The following is a 20,575-nucleotide window of genomic DNA, read 5'->3' as shown; positions in this document are numbered from 1 at the left end:
TGTCTTTGTTTTCTCAGCAAGCTGCTCAACCAACAAAGGTGTTTAACATCTAGTTATAGTGTTAACTCTGAGTCCAACTCATGGCTCGAACAGGTAGAAAAGGCAGATTCCAGTCTCATGTATTCATCCTACATCGGGAGACACAGGAACTATAGAACAAGAAGGTAAAGATTGATAGGGAAAGATGAAAAGAAAGAGGGTGGGAGGATTGACGGAAAAAACATCAAAGACAAGCAGGCAAGGAGAAGTGGGGATTTTGCTATGAATAATAGCCCATTCATCAGTGCTAATTTGCTAGGCTAATGTTCTCACTGAGCTTAATGGGGACATTAGCCAGGCAAATTAGCACTGATAAACGAGCAAACACGAAGCGCAGTGGTCAATCATGGAGCCAGCCATGTATTCATACCATACCCCAGCAATAGGAAGCATCTGTTCTGAATAAGATTTTAGTTCAATTTCAATAGCTTTCTGCCCCTCGTGGCCAAACCGTCTCAAAATAAATATGGTAATAATAAATAGTTACAAACATAATCAGACGTTAAGATAATCACTATTAAATACACTAAAAGAAAGCTGTAAAATGAAGTAGATTGGTGAAGTGAAAAGGATTTGCAACTAATCAATATGATAGTGTTATGAGTGTACAACAGTGAAAACACAAGCCAATAGAAAGGCGTCATATTCCTCAGAACATGTGTAGGATCTTTAATAGGACAAGCTGTGCTGGAAACTGCAGCTAGGTATCCAATAAGACAGTCTGCTGGTGTTTCCCTGACTGAAGCATCAACAACCACTTACACACTCTGATATCTAAAAGTACTTCAGGGGTTCTTCAATTCCTTCATTAATAAGTAATTTAATCATTAAAGTTTTACGCTTTAGTTGATGCTCTTATCTAGAGTGACTTGAGAATGAGCACAACAGTAGAGTAAGCTTAAATTTCCAAGATCACAACATTACAAGCAACAAGTAGATCACAACTTTAGGTCAACGGTGCCCTGTGACAGAACATCCTTGTGACCTTAAAATGTTTATGTAGCACAGAGAAGTGTGAAGAAAAGAAATAAGAGCATAAAAAAAGTATAACACAAGATGAGATGAGAAAAAGAAATTGTCCAATGAGATCTGCTGTTGTGAAACCTCAGTGGGATCCTTGAAAAATTGTTTTAAAGGTCCACCAAACTGTATCTAATCTATGGGAACGTAACGTGTCTGGAATGGAGAATAGCAGCCTCATTGTCAGGTAGTCGTCTATGGAGCTCAGATCCAAACTCATGGTTTGATAGGAAACCTTGTGCACAGATTAGCTGAGCTTTAAGTACTCATCCATCTTTTTGTTTCATAGGTCTGTGTGCCTGATATTGTAGCTTCCTCTTTGGAGGGACTTTTAAGGAACTTACATAAAAAGGAACACTGAATTGTGTTGGACCTGCAGTCTCTGCAAGAAAACACAACCTTTTACTGTCATGGTAGGTGAGCAATCATGTGTGTTAAAAAAAAAAAAAATTCTGCTCAGTTTTGATGGTGTTCACTGGCTCGGTGGGTGAATGCGACAGCCGTTCAATAGCTGAATTGCGACTGCAAAGGGAGAGGGAGACAGTCACACATGATCAGACAACAATAGGGTTATTCTGTGAGGAGAAAACAGTCAAAACTTCTTTTTTTTTATTCTACAAGTATATATTTTGGAGTTCTAACAAACAAGCCTTTAAAGATAGAACATTTAACATAAATTGCATATGAATGTTGACAGGGTTGGAGCCACTGTAGCGTAGGCTCCTGGCCTCTCTGGTTTTAAAGATATAAAAAAGGAACCCATTTAAAAGTGAACAGTGTAATGAATAATATTAGTAATAATAATTACTCCTCCGCCCAGAATAAGAGAAGATCACAACTTCAGTATATAAAAGGCTTAATCACTTCCTTAAAATATCTTCAGGAAAAGTGTGTGTGTGCACATACCTGCATCCTAAACATATGCTGCCAGTTTATATGCACATGTGCCTACATGTGTCAGCAGGTTATAATGTATAAGACTGAAGGACATACAAAAAAAAAATGTAATCACAGTCACAGTATGTCCTATTTTGTTGTCTAATGGATGAGTCACCATCAAACACACAAACACACATGCACACACACACACACACACACATACACACACACACCGCAGCATCGTTTTTAGCCTGTGGGCTGTTGTGTGGTGCTCCCTGCAGTGCACAGTGAATAGGAAGATGAGATGTACTAAAAGAGGAAATGATATTGTGAATTGCAAGTTTGGATAAACTAAAGCAGAAATCACATCACTGTAAGGAAACTGAACAGAAAGAAAATACGTACAGTGTGTCGAGCAGATAAACAAGCTACTTAAGCTACTTATAGCAGGAAGTCTCTAAAGAATGGTATCATTCGGCAACAATGAGGGGCCTTGTAGATGAGATTCAGCCTAAAGGATTCGACTTTGTGATCAAAGTGGAGGCAGACAGTCAGACGTTAAAGGTAGAGAGGGGAAATGAGAAAGAAGAGAGCCTAAGTCATGGATGGATTACCACACGGGCCTACCAGGCACAGATGCATGTAAATAGTCAGGGTACTAAAGCCTATTAAGCCTTGTTAATATTCTTTTAAGCATAATGAAGGAATTTAACATCTTTTCTTTAATACAATATAACCTGTAGCACTAGTTTCCTTATATTTTTTGTATGGTGGCCTGTTGGTATAATATCTGTGGAGAGGAGTGTCAGTATGCATTTGTTGTGGCAGGAAGCTTTGCAAAGAATGTAGACAGCCTCTATTCCTCTACAGCATGAACAAATCATTGAAGTTCAGTTTCAGTTAAACCCAGCTAAATTTAGTTGAAAAGTATGTCAAGTTTTTCGGATTTTCTAGGTTACATAACCATGTTTTTGTTTTTCAACAGCATTTAAATGACAGTATTTTAATGGGAAGTCGCTCCTAGCTACACGTTGGAATATAAGGATTGACACAATGGTTGTACAGAATGTACCGAACTTAGATGTCTAAAAAACAAAAATTTCAACCAAATTTATTACACATCTAGCCGTCTTGACCTGCAAATCACAACCTCAGTGCTATACCAGGCTTTCTAATAATTCCTGCTTTTTTTTCCTACAAGGAGGAACTAAGGAGGAGATTGTGAGAAATAGAAAATTGAACAAAATTTTAAAACTGAGGTGAATTTCTTTCTTATTTAAAATTTGAACTAGACATTATACATCCCTTCTGTATTACTCCAAAACTGATATGACAACCAGGACTCTCTAACTGCATTTACCCTCCAAATATCTTGCATAAACTTCAATAATTATTTTCAACAAAATGAATGTATTGTAAGGGGGGAAAAAAAACTATAACAGCTACACACCACACAATGTCTTGTAACAAAAAAAAAATCTCCTTTTGGAGACAGTGCCAAAGTGCAGCTGCAGTTCAGCCAGCACGCAGTAGAAATTGGGACTTCTACAATAGGAACATCTGTAGCTTATTTCAAGTGGGTCCCAGAATAATAAAACAGACAATATGTTTTCATGAGCTTGGGTCCCAGGCCAAGAAAATAAAAATGTTATTCGAGTCCCAGAATGGAAAGCTGCGGGAGGGGATTTCTCTCTGTTAGTAAAAATATCAACTGTTTTCCCCCCAGCTTGTTAAAATGAAAACAAACTTATCCCCAAACTCCTTTTTATAACTCCTGGGGTAACTTAGAGGTAAATGCTTAAACACGCAGAAAAACACACACATACACCACTCGGTTTTAAACGAGCGACTCCCAGCAACTGGTGCATTCCCAGCGCAGAAGAATGGAGGAGCAGGATATAGAGGAGCCCCGTTTCTAAATGGGGCTCCTCTCTGTACTGCAACAAGGAGTGGCATGAACAATAAACACAGCACAATAACCGGCCATGCATTTGCATATCAAGCATTCCCAAACTAAAGCTGGCAGACCCAGACTCAAAGAGCAATAGAGGCGCACAAAGGAAAGAAGAAAAGAGACGGGAGTCGAAAAACAGAGAGAGACGGGAAAATTTGTGTGAAGAGACAGTTAACAAACATGTGTGCACGTACACAGCTGTGCATGTGCAGAGGGGATCAGTGTCATATCCATAACCGAGTTCAAAAAGAAAAAAAAATGTTTCAAATTCAGTTCAAACACACACTCGTACTCAGAGACATATTAATTATAACTTCAGCGATAGTGTCAATCATTTTGCAAGTGACGCTGCCAAAATACGCGCTAGCCTCCTTCTTCTCTCTGACTTTGTTCCTCTCACTCTTTCCTCATTTTCTTCTCCTCTCCGATGGCTATTTTCCTCGCCCTCACACACACACACGGAGCCCCAAAAACACACGAACAGAGCTGCTATCCCGAGGTTGATGGCTGTCACCTTTGTGTACTCAGCCTCTTTCAGGAGCCAGCAATGCAAATAACACCTTCATGAATATTCATGGCCGATTTGAGATGGAAAGAGAGAGAGCGAGAGAAAAACAGGAGAGGGAGAAGGAAGAAAGGGAGGTGGTGACAGGGAAATTGAAGAGTAAGGAGGAGGGAAAGTAAAGGTAGAAGGCTCTAGACAGAATGATAGCGCAGGCAGGATTAAGAGAATAAACAGACAGTGAGTGTGTGGGTTAAAGAGAGAAAGACAGCAGGTGTTTATGTGTGTGTGTGTGTGTGTGTGTGTGTGTTTGGTCATAGAGCGTTAGCCAGTTTACCATATTTTGCTAGTGATTGACAGTCTGGCTTTGTTAACCTCTCAAGGTAATACCACAGTGTGAAAAAGTGATAATACCGGTACGAGTTTACAATGTGAGGAGGTAGATGTGTCACATTTTATACGACAGTAATAATGAAGGTCCTTGAAATTCACATAGGTGTGAGCTCCTCTCCTTTAATTAAAGTTATGCTTGATTCAAGTATTTTAGAAACAATTTTACAATACGTGTCTTATCTGAAATGTATTATTAATAAATTCAGTCATTTTCTTTTCTTGTAACTAAGTCACTTTTACCACGTCCACACTAAGCCAGTTAAATCTGAACCACTGTGCCACTGACTGTAGTGTCAACTCCGACTTTCCAGACTCAGCAGGAATTATACAGACTGGCTTTTTGGCATAAGGTATTAGGCCATTGAATGTTGAAGTGAAGCAATTTCACATGTCCACTGCATAATGTGTGCGTCAGCTAATATTGGAGATGTAATACTCGCAGACTAATGGGTCTATAATTTTACATGCTTGTCAAACATGAATGATTGCTTTAATATGTACATGCATGTCTAAGGTACCCCCTCTCATGTATAAAAAATTCCATTTTCTAATAACAATTTTTCCCCCGTACTCAGGACCATCGATATGTGTGTCTCTGTGAGACTACATCTGTTTGTGTGTGTGTGTGTGCAACTTTCACTCCGGGTACTTGTGCGTGTGTGACGCTGTGTGTGTGTGTGTTACAATAATCCCTCATATCATTTCCATCAATTAAAGCGTGAGCATGAGATTTTTTATAGTGAAAGTGATGACCTCTTCAACCCTCAGTTTTTTAATCAACCCCTGCACTTTCACTTCAGTGACTACAGACAGTGTTGTAAATTTGCCTGTAGAGAACTGCCATCGAATCAGTCTTTCTTTAATATAAGAACGGAGGATTTCAGGATGCACTAGAACACAGTAAAAAGTCACCAAAAACTTGAAGGCGTGAATGAAAACAAATCTGACATTTCTCACTGTGCAGGTAGGAAGTCTTGCCACTTTACAGGGCAGGAAGTCAGGTTAATTTATAAAGCCCAATATCAGATGCGGTGTCTCGCTGAGGTTTACAGGCCCACCACTTCTATAAACTGCTCATCTTCATAGAGCCACTTATTGGAAATGAACACGTGGCTTGACCCTGCAGAGTCTTTTCACTGTTCTTCATTAACTTTTCTTTTGGAAAGTATAGATGAAAACTTCTATATTAACAGTTGTCCGAAGGTTCTGAATGATTTGCTCATCTTACCTTGGTCCAGTCATAACTATGGACCCACAGTGGCTGTGCTTCACCTGAACTGGTGCCTTGTCAGGCAGTAGCGGCCACAAGAGTATCTCAACTGTTGAGACCTCATAAGTGCCAGCCACAAATATATAACTATATATTGTAGCCATCTCTCACACAACTCAAAGAAAATATCTTGTCAAAATTCAACTCTCTTCAACAGTCACTCATGAACTTTTGACCGGTAGCGTACAATCAGCTTGTGTGCTGAGAACATCTGTGAGTGGTTTTATAGAAATCTGGCATTGTGTTGGTTTTGTTGGTCCAGCAAACTAAAATAGTGAGCTGAAGTTGCTGAAAGCTGCATAAATAGAGTTGATTCTCCGTGAGATAAGCAGTACCGCAGCCATCTCCCTGAGTCGTTTGCTTCAAAGCTAATATAGTACATTAAATAATATAAATGATTTAATACAGCCTTTAGGTTTACAAGGACAGTCTGAGCAGCAGGGATATGAGGATGATCAGTTTGAATTAAGCAAGTTTGTCTCCCAAGTTACCTAATTACCTAAGTTACCATTTATGATTTATAGTTTTTTAAATTTTTATTTTTAATATAGTATATGTTGCTCACTCTTACTGTTTACTGATGTTTAACTTTATGACTTATTCCCATTCAATCCTTCAGTGCTTTTGAAGGATCCTCAATAATCATATCAATAATACTGTTTATTTAAATAATACATTGCAAAACCAGTGATTACAAAGTGCTTTAAAACATAAAAAAATGATAAAAATGACATACATTGCTTTTTTTAAAAAATGTCTTATTAGTCATTCATGCACACATAATAACAAAAGGTAATTGCATCACATGCACTTGACAAGAAATATGTCCAAGTAATCATGGAGAGTTATCATGACAGCTCCTCATTTTCTTTATTTAATGAATACAACAACTGTTTCCTTACTTAACTATGGATGAATTTCAAAGCAACATGTAAGGAGTAATTTTATAAGAATGGAGCTGCAAGAGCACACTGAGCTAGAGAGACATATATACGCAAGCATGAGTACATGCTGTGTTGAGTTCAATTTAATGGCTAGGGTGATTATTTAGAGTGCTTCTTCTGAGGAAGCAGAGACTGGAATAGAGAACGGACAAAGAAAAGAGACCCTTGATCCAAGGGATGTGAAAGATTTTCTTTAAAGAATATGATAAATAGAAGAAGAAAGTCCCAGTGAGAAAGAAAGACAATGACATGGAGAGATACTGCACAGAAAAAAGACAAAAGCAGGAAGACACTCACTTGAATACAGACAAACAATAAATGGATTATAGTTATTTTTTTACAAAAAAGGGCGTTTAGTTCACTTATCCATTAAGTGATGAGAACACCGGCAACAATCAGCAATGTTTCCCAAGGTTGTTTCTCTGGCACTTCATGTAAATACAGACGGTAGCAGCCTAGCACAGGATTTACATTTTAGTAATAATATATAGATAGTGGATGCTGTGTAAAGTCACAAGACTTGTTCAGTTCTGTAATTTATAACTTTATTAACTCAGTATTTTATGTGGCCAGGTTTGTATTTGTCGTACAGTGGAGTAAATCTTAGATTAGGGGCAAATGTAGATAGAATTAAATATCCTATTTCTTGTCATTTTGACTGTCTCATATCCAAAAACATCAGATTTAGCCAAGTGTAAGCTTTTTAAAAGTCTAATGTTGTATGACTCAACAAATATGTATACTGAGTGTCACATGAAACACTCTTTTTGGAGTTTTTTCACGTTTCACACTGACCAATTGGATGATCTCCCAAAACCTTAAAGTACTCATGGAAAAATGAGCTTTATGACAATCAGTCAACTTACATACAAAACTGCATTAGTCACACACACAACTAAAAGCTCATTGAAGATTTAAAAAATAATACATTTCAACAAAACTGACACACTTTTCATTTTCAGATGGATGAAGCAAATGACAAAAAGTAGCTAAAACCAGAGAACAAAAACACCTCACTTAACACTATTATGAATGGAATACTTTCCAATATTTTGGTAGTGTGTGGGTTTTTTTTTTAATACCCGGGAAGCCATTTATTGGCTTCATCTCAGCTAAAAGAAATACACCTAATTCTCATTGTATCTTTTGTGCCTTTTCAAGATTGCATAATATGCATTTGTTAGTTAGAAGGTTTCACCAAATATAAGAGCAGCGGAGAAATAAGGACACATAGACACAAACACAGATACATAACAGACTGAAGAGAGAATCGCAGACAACTTAGTATGTCCATACTATGTTTCAACATAAAGTGTGTATACATTTCCATAAAGCACACTGTACAATTTCTGTACTTTCACATACAAATATTTAGGCACACTCTCACACAAACACGATATACATGAAACACAGGCGTAGAAACACAAGTATGCAAGCGCACAATTACACCGACAATCATATGCCTTAAAAGTGTTTACTGAAGCCCACACATACACTCACACACAAACACACTCGCACAAAAACAATTGATTCTGTTTTCCTGCTGGTGTTAGGGCATATGAGGTGAAATCGATGACAGAGCTTTGTGGAATAAAGGCATCCTGGGCATGCTGCGCGTGTGTGTGTGTGCAAGACACAGAGGGCAAAGTGTGTGTGTGTGTGTGTGTGTGTGTGTGTGTGTGTGCAGTGTAACCACCAGAGAGGACTAGCTGGTCCTTAGAAGTACATCTCCCCTCTGATCCTAGGAAAAATCCACTAATCCCTACGCACACACACAGACACACACAAACACACACACACAGGCATACTGTAGGCAAACACAGAGAAAGAACGAATTGGACGATGAATACAGGTTAAATACAAATTCATATACCAAAAGCAAATATCAGTCTCATATGGAACAGATGTGATTGAGAGAAAATAGAGGAAAAGCAAAAGAGAATATGAGCGGAGAAGATTTTGTTTGCCTTCGAACGATTACTGTCTCAATCTGCCTGTGTCTATCTACAGTATATCTCACATTCGCACACACACACACACACATACACACATATAGCATTTATCCCCTCATCAGTCATCATCTCGCTAATTAACTAACCAAACAACGATAGCACACAGTTCAAGACGACAGCTTTTTAATGAGGGAGATACTAATCACTTTGACCCCCTGTGTGTCAACATTCCCAGTGCTGAAAAATGCTGAAATGCTCAACTAAACACAGATTCAAGGGATCAAACTTCTGTGGCAAGGGCTTGCACAGATTTAAACGCTGTATTTTTTTAAAGATTTTTTTTTCGTTGGCATTTTGCCTTTGCTTGGGGGTTGGTGTGTGTGTGTGTGTGTTTGGTAGGGGGGGGGGCGTTGGATGTTGCAGTCATTTGGTATGCTCCTTGCAGTTATATGGTATATATAAACTATAACTACAAACATTGTATTAACATTTTGGCTGAATGTAAGTTACAAGCAATGGTGTGCAATTAGTGAGCTGAGAGACACTAATTCATTTGTGTCTTCTGTTTTACGTTCAAGGAAGGGATTGCCATGAAAAGGGAAAATCCACATTAAACTACTGGGGTAAATGCTTCTTGTAAATTTGTTTTTTTGTTGTTTTTTTTTACGATGTACAAGGGACTGTACCTGTATTGTCCAAGTTGAACCAGCTAATATGATTAGGCAACATGAAGCAGCTTCTTTATTGTGATAAGTGATGCCCAAGTCTGGTGTGGTTCTGGAGATTTAGCGGACAGTGCCGGTATTCAGCACCATTGTTGAGAGCAGCAGCACATGCAGAAACAACGGTGACAAAACATGCATTTTGTTGCACTGTGTGACGCCGCTCTGTCGTCCTTCCTACAAAATTTCCATCACCATTGTCTCTGTTTCCTTTATAATTAGGTTGACAAGTATGTAGTTTTGAGAGAACACTGTGTAAAACGTGTCCTGCCGTGCTGTTTCCTTTGTCACTGTGCTATTGTTCTTTACATCTAATTGTGACAGTTCATAAAAGCGATTTTTTGGTAAACATTTGGTTGTGGTTGTGAGTCATGTCTTCTTCATTTATGGAGGAATGTGAATACGTATGAGATGAACTGTGTGGTATAGCGACAGCGCCTGAACAGACAGAAGAAGAAGTAGAAAATGTGAAAGGAAAACATTACGCTGGAGAAACTATTCGACTGTGTCTATAGGAACCTTGTTGTAAAAACACCACAGCAAGACTCTTTCTTTATTTGATTTTTGTGCCCATAATCTCCTTGTTCTTCTGTCCTCCTGTCCATGATCCACAAATCAGTTAAGGTCTGTCATGTTTAAGGATATTCCAATCAGTAAAATGCATATCAGGGGAGAAATAAAGAGCCTGCAGTGGGGAGGTGTGTCCTATATGTCTTTTCGTGGAAAACATGACATAATAATATACATTACCAGTCAAAAGTTTAGACAGTCTGATTCAAGTGAATGGGAAGGTGTGTCCAAACATTTGACTGGTACTATACATTGCATGTGGTATATTGGAATACATGCCAAGAACGTCTATACAGAAAATCTATGTCATGTCTGTAGCTACATGATGTAACTGTAAAAAGATGATTTACCAAGCTTTTTCACTCTTAATTAACCAAAAGGTTTCTCCTTTTCATGTCCTCCTCTTTTCCTTTCAAAGTGCGTTGCGTAGGAGGGTCCATTTAAGTTTGGCCCGTTATCTTAGGGACTCTTTGACTGTTTATTAATATCTGTGCTTGAGTACCTGTGTCAAAAACCAATTATATACTCATCTAGCACATGTCTCACATGTCTGTTGTGCTCTTTCAGCCATAAACATGGTTAATTGTCTATCAGTATCATTTTCGTTCAGTCACAGTCTATGACACAGTAGAGCTGTAATAGGTTTAGGAGCAGCAGACTGATCAGTTTCTGTGCTTCAGGGAGTCAAAGAAACATTTTAGTTGTGAGAGTCCCATACAGTATAACACTACACTTGAAAAATCTGCTGATGATTGGATTAAATCGTTTTATAGCTAATTCCACATAGGAATATATTTTATAATTCCATAATGGTTGGGTTGATCTCATCTTTTCACATCTTATATTTTAGGTCTTCTGCCATGGAAGGAAATTAATAGGAGAGAAGGTGATAACAGAGACATACAGTATTCAATTCAAAAGTATATTAAGTTTTACAGCACCAGTCAAAGGTTTGGACACACTTTCTCATTCAAGGAATGGGAGGCTGTGTCCAAATTGGGCAAATGAGGTTGGAGGTTAACAGAGATATATCTGGGACAACTGTGCTGGGCTTTGTATTATAAATGTGCCTGGAACAATGAAATGTTGAAAAGATGATAATCAAAGTAGGAGCTGTGACTCAAATGTAAAATGTAACTGAATTGGAAGAAGACTTGGCAATGTGAATTAATCAATGTCGGATGTCACAGCCATCCACGACCACAGTTTCAGCTAGTTTGTCTGCAGACTAGTAGTCTCATCACAAAGTGAGAGTCATGTACGGTTATGTGAGACTACAAGCTCAGTGACAGGTGATACAGCAAGGATGCCCAATCTAATTTGGCAAATGCATGTTGCCTTGAGTCCCCAATCCTTGCATCTCTCCCTTTTGGAAGAGCTGTGGAGCAAGAAAGAGATGCAAGCGAAGGAATATTTCCCTTTCCCCTCTGCCTACTGTTATCCATCTCTTTATGGCCTCTCTCTTTCTCCTCTTTCTTTTTTTTTTCCACCATCCCTCCTCTCTCTTTGTGACTCTCGCCCATCCTCTCACCGTGTCCCTCCATCTCCTCAGCAGTTTATCATAATCACATCACCTCAGTGTGATGGAGCACACTTAAGGCTTATTATATGTAACACACACACAAACATGCGCACATTCACACACACGGGAATGAGATCCACTTAAGCCTTATTACATGTCTGACTGTGCTTCTAACATGGGAGATTATCCATGGGACTGTATGCTGGGGCAGAGGGCAAGAGCTGCTGGTAGGACAGACACAAACACGCACACACGCGCACACGAACACACACACACACACACACACACACACACAGGTGGACACAGTGTACAATACTGGGAATAAATGACAGAATAGAATAGAGTAGGAGCTGCTGCAATATTAAAAAATAAGCCAAGGGAAGAAAGTGAAAGGGGATATGATGCCATAGAAAAGGAAAAGGTGTTTTATTTCCTCCACTATCTTTCTGTAACAGTACCACACACAGACACATACATGCATGCGCAGAGACACACAAACACACACAACCACAGTGGGGGTATTGTACAACAAAGACAGAGACAAAGTGTCTGTAGGGGGAACCAAAGAGGCCACCTCATCACTCCTGTGTGTGTGTCTTTGTGTGTCTCTGCTTAATACACACCCATGTAAGAGACAGCAAAAGAGCGTGTACAGGGTCTGTGTGTCTGCATGTACTGTGAAGAAGTGTGTGTACATGGCAGAGAGAAATAATGTGAGCAGGATGTCGGTGGGGTATTTATTTCCCTCTGTGTGACCATGTGTGTGTGTGTGTGTGTGTTTCTCATCAGGTAGCGGGACCAGGTGCAGTGCAGTCTAGCCACTTCCTCTTTTCCTTCAGTGTCCTTAGATGACCTCAGGAATAATAGTACATAAAACAATACACAACTGTGGTTCTGTTGATAATATTTCTTTTTCATTATCTTTTAACAAATAAATAAGAACCGTTTTAAAAAATTGGTCAAAGTATTCTGTTAAAAAGACATTATCAGATCAATCAAATGTTAAACAAGATGAATCAGATAAATACACGTGTTTAATCTTGTAGTGTTAATTTCTGAGGACATGCACAAACAACTCTCTCAAGGAATGCAGGACACGCAAAGTAGCCATGATGAGCATGCAAACGCATTGTTAATAGTACATTTATCAGTGGTTTTATTTGGTATCATGCGCTTTGATGGAACAGAGAAATCATTTAATTTAACATTATGTGCAAATGATCTGAAAAAAATATGTGAAAAGGCCTTTACGCAATCTAACTATGGTGTTGAGAGAAGTCTGTTGACATGTGCCAATTATGGTGTTCAGTGCATTTTAGATTTTCTTGGAGTTAATGTGTGACTGAAATATTGAACAATGTAAGCAAAGTTGCCCAGTATTGGACTCTAACATGTCCTTGATAGTTCTCATCTCACAGGAGTACATTGTTATGGTAATGCTATATCCAGGCACAGTGTTGTGTGCTGGGATGTTCTTTGGATAGAATGATAAATTTGCACATCTGTCATTTGTCAGCCTGAAATCCCTAAAGTCAGTGAAATGATGAGGCAGAGATGGGATGCAGATATGCATGCTTAGTCTAGATCAGGGGTTGTAAACCTATTTTCAGCCAGCGAACCAAAAAGAAATTTGTTTCCTGAGATAGGAACTCGAGAAAAACATATTGCCGCTTATGTGGGAAACCATATATGTGACCTCTTAAAGCACACCTGACAGCCATTTTGGGTACCACCCTTCAATTTGAGAAACCGGGATCTAGTCTAGTTTTATGCTTTTTCTTTCATTTCCTTCCTCAACCTTCTGTCCCTACTCAGTCACCGTTTCATTCTCTCACTTCTCATTTTCTATGTTTTCTTCTCTCCTTGGATCAGTCATGAATATTCATGAGGTTGTTATTTGCATTGCTGGCTCCTGAAAGAGACTGAGTACACAAAGGTGACAGCCATCAACCTCAGGAGGCGGCGGCGTTGAGAGATGAGAGAGCGCGGATGAGGAGGAAAGGAATAAGCAGAGATGATAGAAAAAAGAATCAGAGGGAAATCGAAGAAAAAGTGAAACGAGACAAACAAATGACAGAATACCAAATAAAACCAAAGCCCAACAAGTCCTATTAAAGTATTTGCATTCTAACCTCAATGTGAACTGCTCCGTGTTTGAATCTGTCTTCATGTAGATGCCAAACGCCACCGTCTTGCCGAGCCGAACCGGGCTGGGTGGCACCAGAACCTCCACATTTTCATCCAGTCTTAATCTCTCACCTTTGGCTGAAACCGGGCCCATGGTCATTAACACAGAACCAGCTTTTTGCATGTCCTGAAGACCCCCATCTACAAGGGGGCTCCACTGCCCTCCGAGGCCCATGCCCAGGCCTCCAAGAGGCCCGATGTTTGCACTCTGGCTTCTCCATGGCTCGTTAACAATGGAGGGACACTCTTGACCAGCACCTTCCACTGGTATAATTGAGTAATACACAACCACTGATGGCAAAGTCACGTCAGGAGGTCTCTTTCTCACTTGCAGAGGTGTAAACCAAGCTGGGGGAATCTCCAAACGGACAACACAGATGCCAGATGGTCCCACAAGTCGGCAGCCAGCCGAGGGTGCTGCTTCATTGGTGTCACGGATGGCTACAGCTCTGACACATGGGAGGAGGGCTGGAGGAGGTGGGTCTGGCTCATCCCAGCGTCTCCCTACCAGATAAAACAGTACCTGGAGACAAAAAAGAAATGCATATAATGTAATAATAGGTACATCTATGATGCATATGATGCATCTTTTTTTAAACAGTGAAAGACAGCTATACTCATTCATATAAACACCCTGCAAAATGTCAAAATGTTAATGTAAAACATGTTTATAGTGATAGATTTCTGCATTTACACTCGTGAGTACTGCTGCACTAATCAACATTTTAAATAAACAATGGATCAAATTACTATGTGTAATGTGAAAGGTGTCGCTTGTAGTGATGAACCCAATTATCACCCAGCTCTGCCATTCCAGTCAGCTCTACAGAGCATTTTATATTCTTTCAGCTCATTGTTTTGGTTTTCCAGCCTGCACAATTACTGTTATGGTTAACTCATGACTTACTGCTTTCATCAACATTTTTTAGTGAAAAAGTTCTGATATGCCACCCGCTTGACACCAAACCACTGACAAAGGAAGCAGCTAGCTGCACAGTGGAGCATGAGGCTACTAAAGAGTCAGATATATCTCTCGGGAGTTGGAGGAGACCAAAACAGAGATGAAAAGATAGGCAACAGTTTGCTAACATGTTAACCACATCTACTTTATAAGGTGATAACAAGTCAGTGTGTGTTTGTGCGTTTATAACTTGTTAATATTAACATAATGTCAATAAAGATCCAAAGTAAAACATAAAACTGCCAGTACCTGTATCCAAGGGCGTGCTGACCCCACTTTGGGCACCACCACTTGACCTTTGACCTTCCAGTTCAGAGTCACCTGGTTGGCTGTCAGCAGCACATGCGGTGGCGGGCCCTGAAGCAGCTCCACTGGGATGGGCTGCTCAGCGCTCAGGTTTCCGTAGCTGCAGTTGACGCTCGGCAGGGATTGTGGGGCGGCAACCCCCGGTTCCAGCTGGTGGAGAAAGAAGGGCTCAGTACGAGATGATAGGCTGCCGTTTCGCATAACCTCCTGATTGGCTTCTCGCAGGAAGAAGGCGGAGTCAGCACCACTAAGCTGGCATTGGACGGGGAGGTAGGTGGGGAGGGACGCAGAGAAACGAGCCTGGGAGGAGTCTGGTCCTCCTCCTGGTCCACCTCCTGCCGCTCCTGCTCGGCTGTCGGATACTGTGAGGAAGAGGAGGTAGGTGAAGAGAGGAAAGAGGAAAAAAATAACAGAAAGATTAAAAAAAAAAAAAAAAAGCAGAAGGGAAAATAAGAAAGAAGATAGGGGAGAGGAAAAACAGGAGAAAAAGATGAACTGCATTATAATTATAGAAATCACAGTCAAAACTTGTTATGCTTACAGAGTCATTTACAACTGAAATTCAAAACAGCTATCCATCTATTAAAGTCAACAAATAAGAAACTCATTGACTTGTGAAATGCATTTTTATTATATACACACACTGATGTAAATGCATACACGCGTGTCAGCTTTCACATAAATTCACACATATATTACATCCTGGAGAAGAAATGAGCATAAACACATTAGCTCTAAGTCATGTAAAAAAGAGTGATAGACTCAGCATCACACATGGCTCTACATTAATGTATCACTGTTTTTTTATCCCCATTTGAAAGGCATTACACCAGCATATATCAAAAATGACTTATTGCTCTTCGGCACTGTATTTCCATATATTTCCATTCAGTTTGTATTCATTTCCTGGTGTATTTACTAGACATTGCAGAAAGATTGGGAGTTTGGAGCCCGGGATTATCTGGGTTTTTGGTGCTGTGTTTCTTTTCAAAAGAGGACAAGGGGTTACAGTGAGCGTGCTGGGATGGGAAGGATTTTTGATCCCCACCCCTCTTCCTCCGTCAGTCAGTGTTTGTTATTCGTCTGCTGTTTGCCTTGTCAGCATTATATTGAACAAGGCACTAAACCAGCTCACTTATTGTAAACTATTTGAATATGTGTGTTAGCTAAATGCTAACATGCACCACAATGAATTATATATCTGTCAGTATAGATCAGGAGAAGCTTGGTTCTTTTATGGCTAAGGTTTAGGGTTCAGTTACCATAAAAGCTACTAATAGTTCAAATGTATGTGCTTATTGTCTTTTAAAGGCCCTGAGAACTTATTTTCTCAGTCAGCTAATTACTCTTAGTAATGGGATCCTACATGTACATGAACACACAATTTTATGCCAAAGTTGTTTTACTTTCACATTTTTTATTTTTGTATTTTTTCTCAGCGCTCTTGTCACTGGTTTGAAGTGGGTGGGACTTTGAAAAAGTACCTCTGTGCGCCAATCAGTATTCAGCAACATTTGAGTCAGAATTCACAGTTGGTGGTTTGTTTTGCTGCTGTCAATCATTTTGAGCTTTAAAGTTTTAAATATCTTAAGAGGTTTTTTTTTCTTTAAAAAAAACTTTTACTGTTGCTTATTCAGTCTTGAATATTTACTGTTACAGACAAATACTTAAGATTTGAAGACAAGTTTTCGGGGGTGGGTTTATCCCAAAAAGAAAAGGTCTGTTTCAGTCAAACTGCTGTGAAGTTAAGTTATGGTTTGTTAGCTGTGTGGTCTGTGATTCACAAGTAGCAGTTACTACCCACCAAATGTTTCCGCATCGCACATTCTGTAGAAAATAATTTACAAAAGATTATACGGCTTCTGCTATAAAAAATATCCAATGAGCAAAAGTATAAAATTGTGCATTTTTCTGTACAAAAATAAATGGAAAGATTTCCATTTTTACACACCAAGACACCCATGCTGGCACAAACAAAACAGACACATACAGCAGTTTGTGTGTAAATGTGTGTGTACGTGCGTGTGTGTGTGTTTGTGTGTGTGTGTGACTGTGTATCCTTGTGTGCTAGGGTAGCGGAGTGTGAAAATATAATGAGGGTGGGACAGCGTAGCGCTGTCTGGGGCAAGTCATACCGAGGCGACTTCACAAAAAAAATAATAGCAGAGAAATAAAGTGATACCTCAGTGCAACATGAATAAGCAAGCTGGTTTGGTTATGGTGCGTGGGCACGTAGGGATACATTTGGAGTGAGAGAGACAGGCAGAGGAAAAGGGAAAGAAAGAAAGAGAGAGAGAGAGAGAGAGAGAGAGGGAAGACGATGTGGAAACAGAATAAGAGAGAAGCAACAGAATAAAGGAGAGCGAGGCAGAGGAGAATGAGAAACAAAAAAGAGTGAGACAGAGAGAGAAAAATAAGGAGAGAAGTGGGGGAAAATTGTGCACACACAGAACAGTGTGACAGACTGGAGATACTGGCATTTTTATGATATGCAGGATGACTGCATACACTTCTTTTCCCTTAAGAAGCAAACTTTTTGAGGAGATAGATATGACCGCCTGCGCCAACAATAAAAACCACTGTCAATGAAGCATCACAATGAAATGTTGAAGTGGCTGCTGATACGGGAACTGTAAAAACTGAGACGAGGAAGAGAAAAAGAAATTTCAAAATTAAATTAAATTAAAGAGAGATTATTTCTTCAATTCATTTGATGTGAAAGATTTTTCTTTCGTATAAATATTAGCCTAAAATACACTGCTTATGTTGCTTGATCTGTCATTTAATGACATAAAACAGCCTCTAAAGGTGATATAAAAATCATTAGTGCCAACTTCATGTATCATTAGAGGTCAACATTATGCACATTCATGCCTGCAGTATCAGTGTCAAAGGAGGTTAGGACTAGCTCGGAGCCTGTCATCCAGAGAGCTTGAGTCACATGCAAAAGAGGCTGGTTGAAATGTAGCCAGAGCGACTTTCCAAATGCAATTTATAATCATCCATCAGTGACTGACACATAGGTCATGTGGTCAAAACACATCAGCACATTAGCTACAGTAAGCTTCAGGGTTTGTTTGTTTGGTTTTTTTTTTTACCCATTTTTCCCTCATCATTATGGGTGTCCTTGAGGTGCAAAGGCCTGCATGTGTGTCTGTGTGTGAGTGTGTGTCCACAGGAGTCTTGTGAAGCATATGTCCCAATCCCGGACAGGGACCTCAAACAGCTGACGCACATACACACACACACACACACACACACACAGAGCTTTCTCATGCAGGCAAAGGTTGACCCTTGGAAGGAATCAGTAACATTGTATGAAATATCAGAAAGAACTAAACAGATCAGAATATTTTGTTTAATCTCTCAGTCTTGGTCTCTTGTAATGTTAGTAATCTGAAAATTCAAGGTTCTATTTTTGTCCATTTTCTGGACAGCATCATCCTTAATTTAAATATAAAGTAAAGTCAATGCAACTGTTAGCACCCTTTATCTTTTGTGATTACACATTATTAGCTGTAAATATCATTTTGAGATCACTCCCAGCTCAATGGGTGGCGCTATACTACCAGTCCAAGATAGTCCTCCTAACACTGGTATGTCATTGGCTAACATTAAACCTGGCATGGTCCAGATTCCCTGGCATCATTACCTTGGCAACCACCAACCACAACAGGAGTCCATACCCGCTGTGTCCTGCTGCACAGTGCGTCTGTGTATGTGTCTACAGTATGTGCAAGTGTTTTTAAGTGTCTGTGTGCATGTGGATATGTGAGTGCTCGAGTGGGTCATTTATGTACATGCATGGTTGCGTGTGAGTGTGTGTGTTTTTGTATGACGTGTAAAAGTTTATATATGCGTACTTGTGTATATGTGATCATGATTGAGACAAAGTATATAAATATACTGTACATGTGTGTGTCTTCATGTGTGTGTGTTTGTTTGTGTGGAAAAATTGGACAGGAATAAAGCCAGATGTACAGAGATTTGACAAGGCCCATCTGTGATCCTTTTCCCCCTCCCAAAAAGATGCCCATCCTGCTCAATTTCCAAGTACACACACACACACACACACACACACACACACAGCCAATAATCAAAACACAGTGAAGCGTGTAGGACAGGAAGAAAGAGAAAAGAAAAACGACAACGAGAAGCAAAGCCAGATGGGTACAAGTGAGAAGGAGAGATACTGAGACGTGATAATGGTATCAGTGCTGCTTGACATTGTGTTGGTTAAATATTGACTCTGATTTTTACATTTCATTAGAGATAGGAACACACACGCACACACACAGGATTAGGGCTTTCTCAGCCTGGGTATCTGTCTGTGTGTGTGTGTTTAGACAAACTCAGTGAAAGACACAAATAGGTTCACACACACATAGTGTAGCAACTCCATAGCAACTTTTCAGTATACTTTCAGTTTAATTTTCAGCAGGTGTTGTATTGGCATGGTTTAGCGTTGACATGTTTTGCCCAACCAGAAGGTGTCAAAATGCTCCAGAATGTTATTCATAATTTACTGTTACTCCCAATTTCCCTTAATGTATGACAACCATCAACAGACTACTTCTCCCTCCACCCCCTCCATCTGTTTGGTCCTCAATGTCAGTCCTCCTATTTCTCTTGCTTACGTGTTTTTATTCTTTAAGCTTTAAGGTCGAAGTATGCACCTATGCTGCATTAGCACCTGAGGTGAGTTTTGGTTATGTTTTACCATACAAGCAACACAAAATGAATGCTTACCTTTCAATTTATACAAACAACAATTTCTAAAAATTTGTGTGAGCCGAGAAGAACTATTCCAAGCATGCAGTTAAAAGGTATACTGGGTGCAGAAAAAAAGTGGTTTCAGTGGAACTGAGTAATTTAGAAATGAATCACTTATTCCGTATGATATAAAATACTTGGTTGCTGCTGTTGTTTATCATTCTAAAATTTGAGGTCAGTGGCATGATACAATAGTTTTAAAAGGGTGTTTTTTTTTAGCTGCATTGATTCCAGAAGCCGCTATGTGGGCATAGCCTCTCACAACATCAAATGCTTTGAGTATGGGAAAACAACAATATGCATGCTGAAAGCCTTTGGCAATAAAAGCAGGTGGTATAAACTTGATGCCAAGTGGGGCTGATTGCCTGTTGCCCCATTGCTATTTGATTGGCTATTTTTGCTGAGTAACTTGTTGTGATTCACTTGTAATTAGTGGATAGCAGAAGTTGCATTTCTCTTGGGAAAGTCTTTTTTTGATGTAAGGCACTTGGTGCATGTAATTTCCTTTGTTGTAAAGCACTATGAGCTGCATTTTTTTTGTATGAAAGGTGCTATACAAATAAAGTTAATATATTATTAAA

The 20,575-nt window shown here is 39.5% G+C and overlaps 1 protein-coding gene across 1 annotated transcript in view; it reads right to left on the bottom strand.

The window, feature by feature from the left end:
- si:dkey-215k6.1 (transmembrane protein 132D) overlaps window positions 1-20,575 on the bottom strand; it is a 278,691-nt gene that overhangs the window by 168,518 nt on the left and 89,598 nt on the right. Inside the window, exons 2-3 of the mRNA XM_067615492.1 lie at window positions 15,165-15,583; window positions 13,900-14,477 (exon numbers count right to left, since the gene is read on the bottom strand). Of these exons, the coding sequence (XP_067471593.1) occupies window positions 13,900-14,477; window positions 15,165-15,583 (997 nt within the window). The remainder of the gene's footprint in view (window positions 1-13,899; window positions 14,478-15,164; window positions 15,584-20,575) is intronic.

Source organism: Thunnus thynnus, chromosome 2 (assembly GCF_963924715.1).
Source record: "Thunnus thynnus chromosome 2, fThuThy2.1, whole genome shotgun sequence".
In the NCBI taxonomy this organism is placed as follows: domain Eukaryota; kingdom Metazoa; phylum Chordata; class Actinopteri; order Scombriformes; family Scombridae; genus Thunnus; species Thunnus thynnus.
This window is presented reverse-complemented; position numbering and strand designations above follow the sequence as displayed.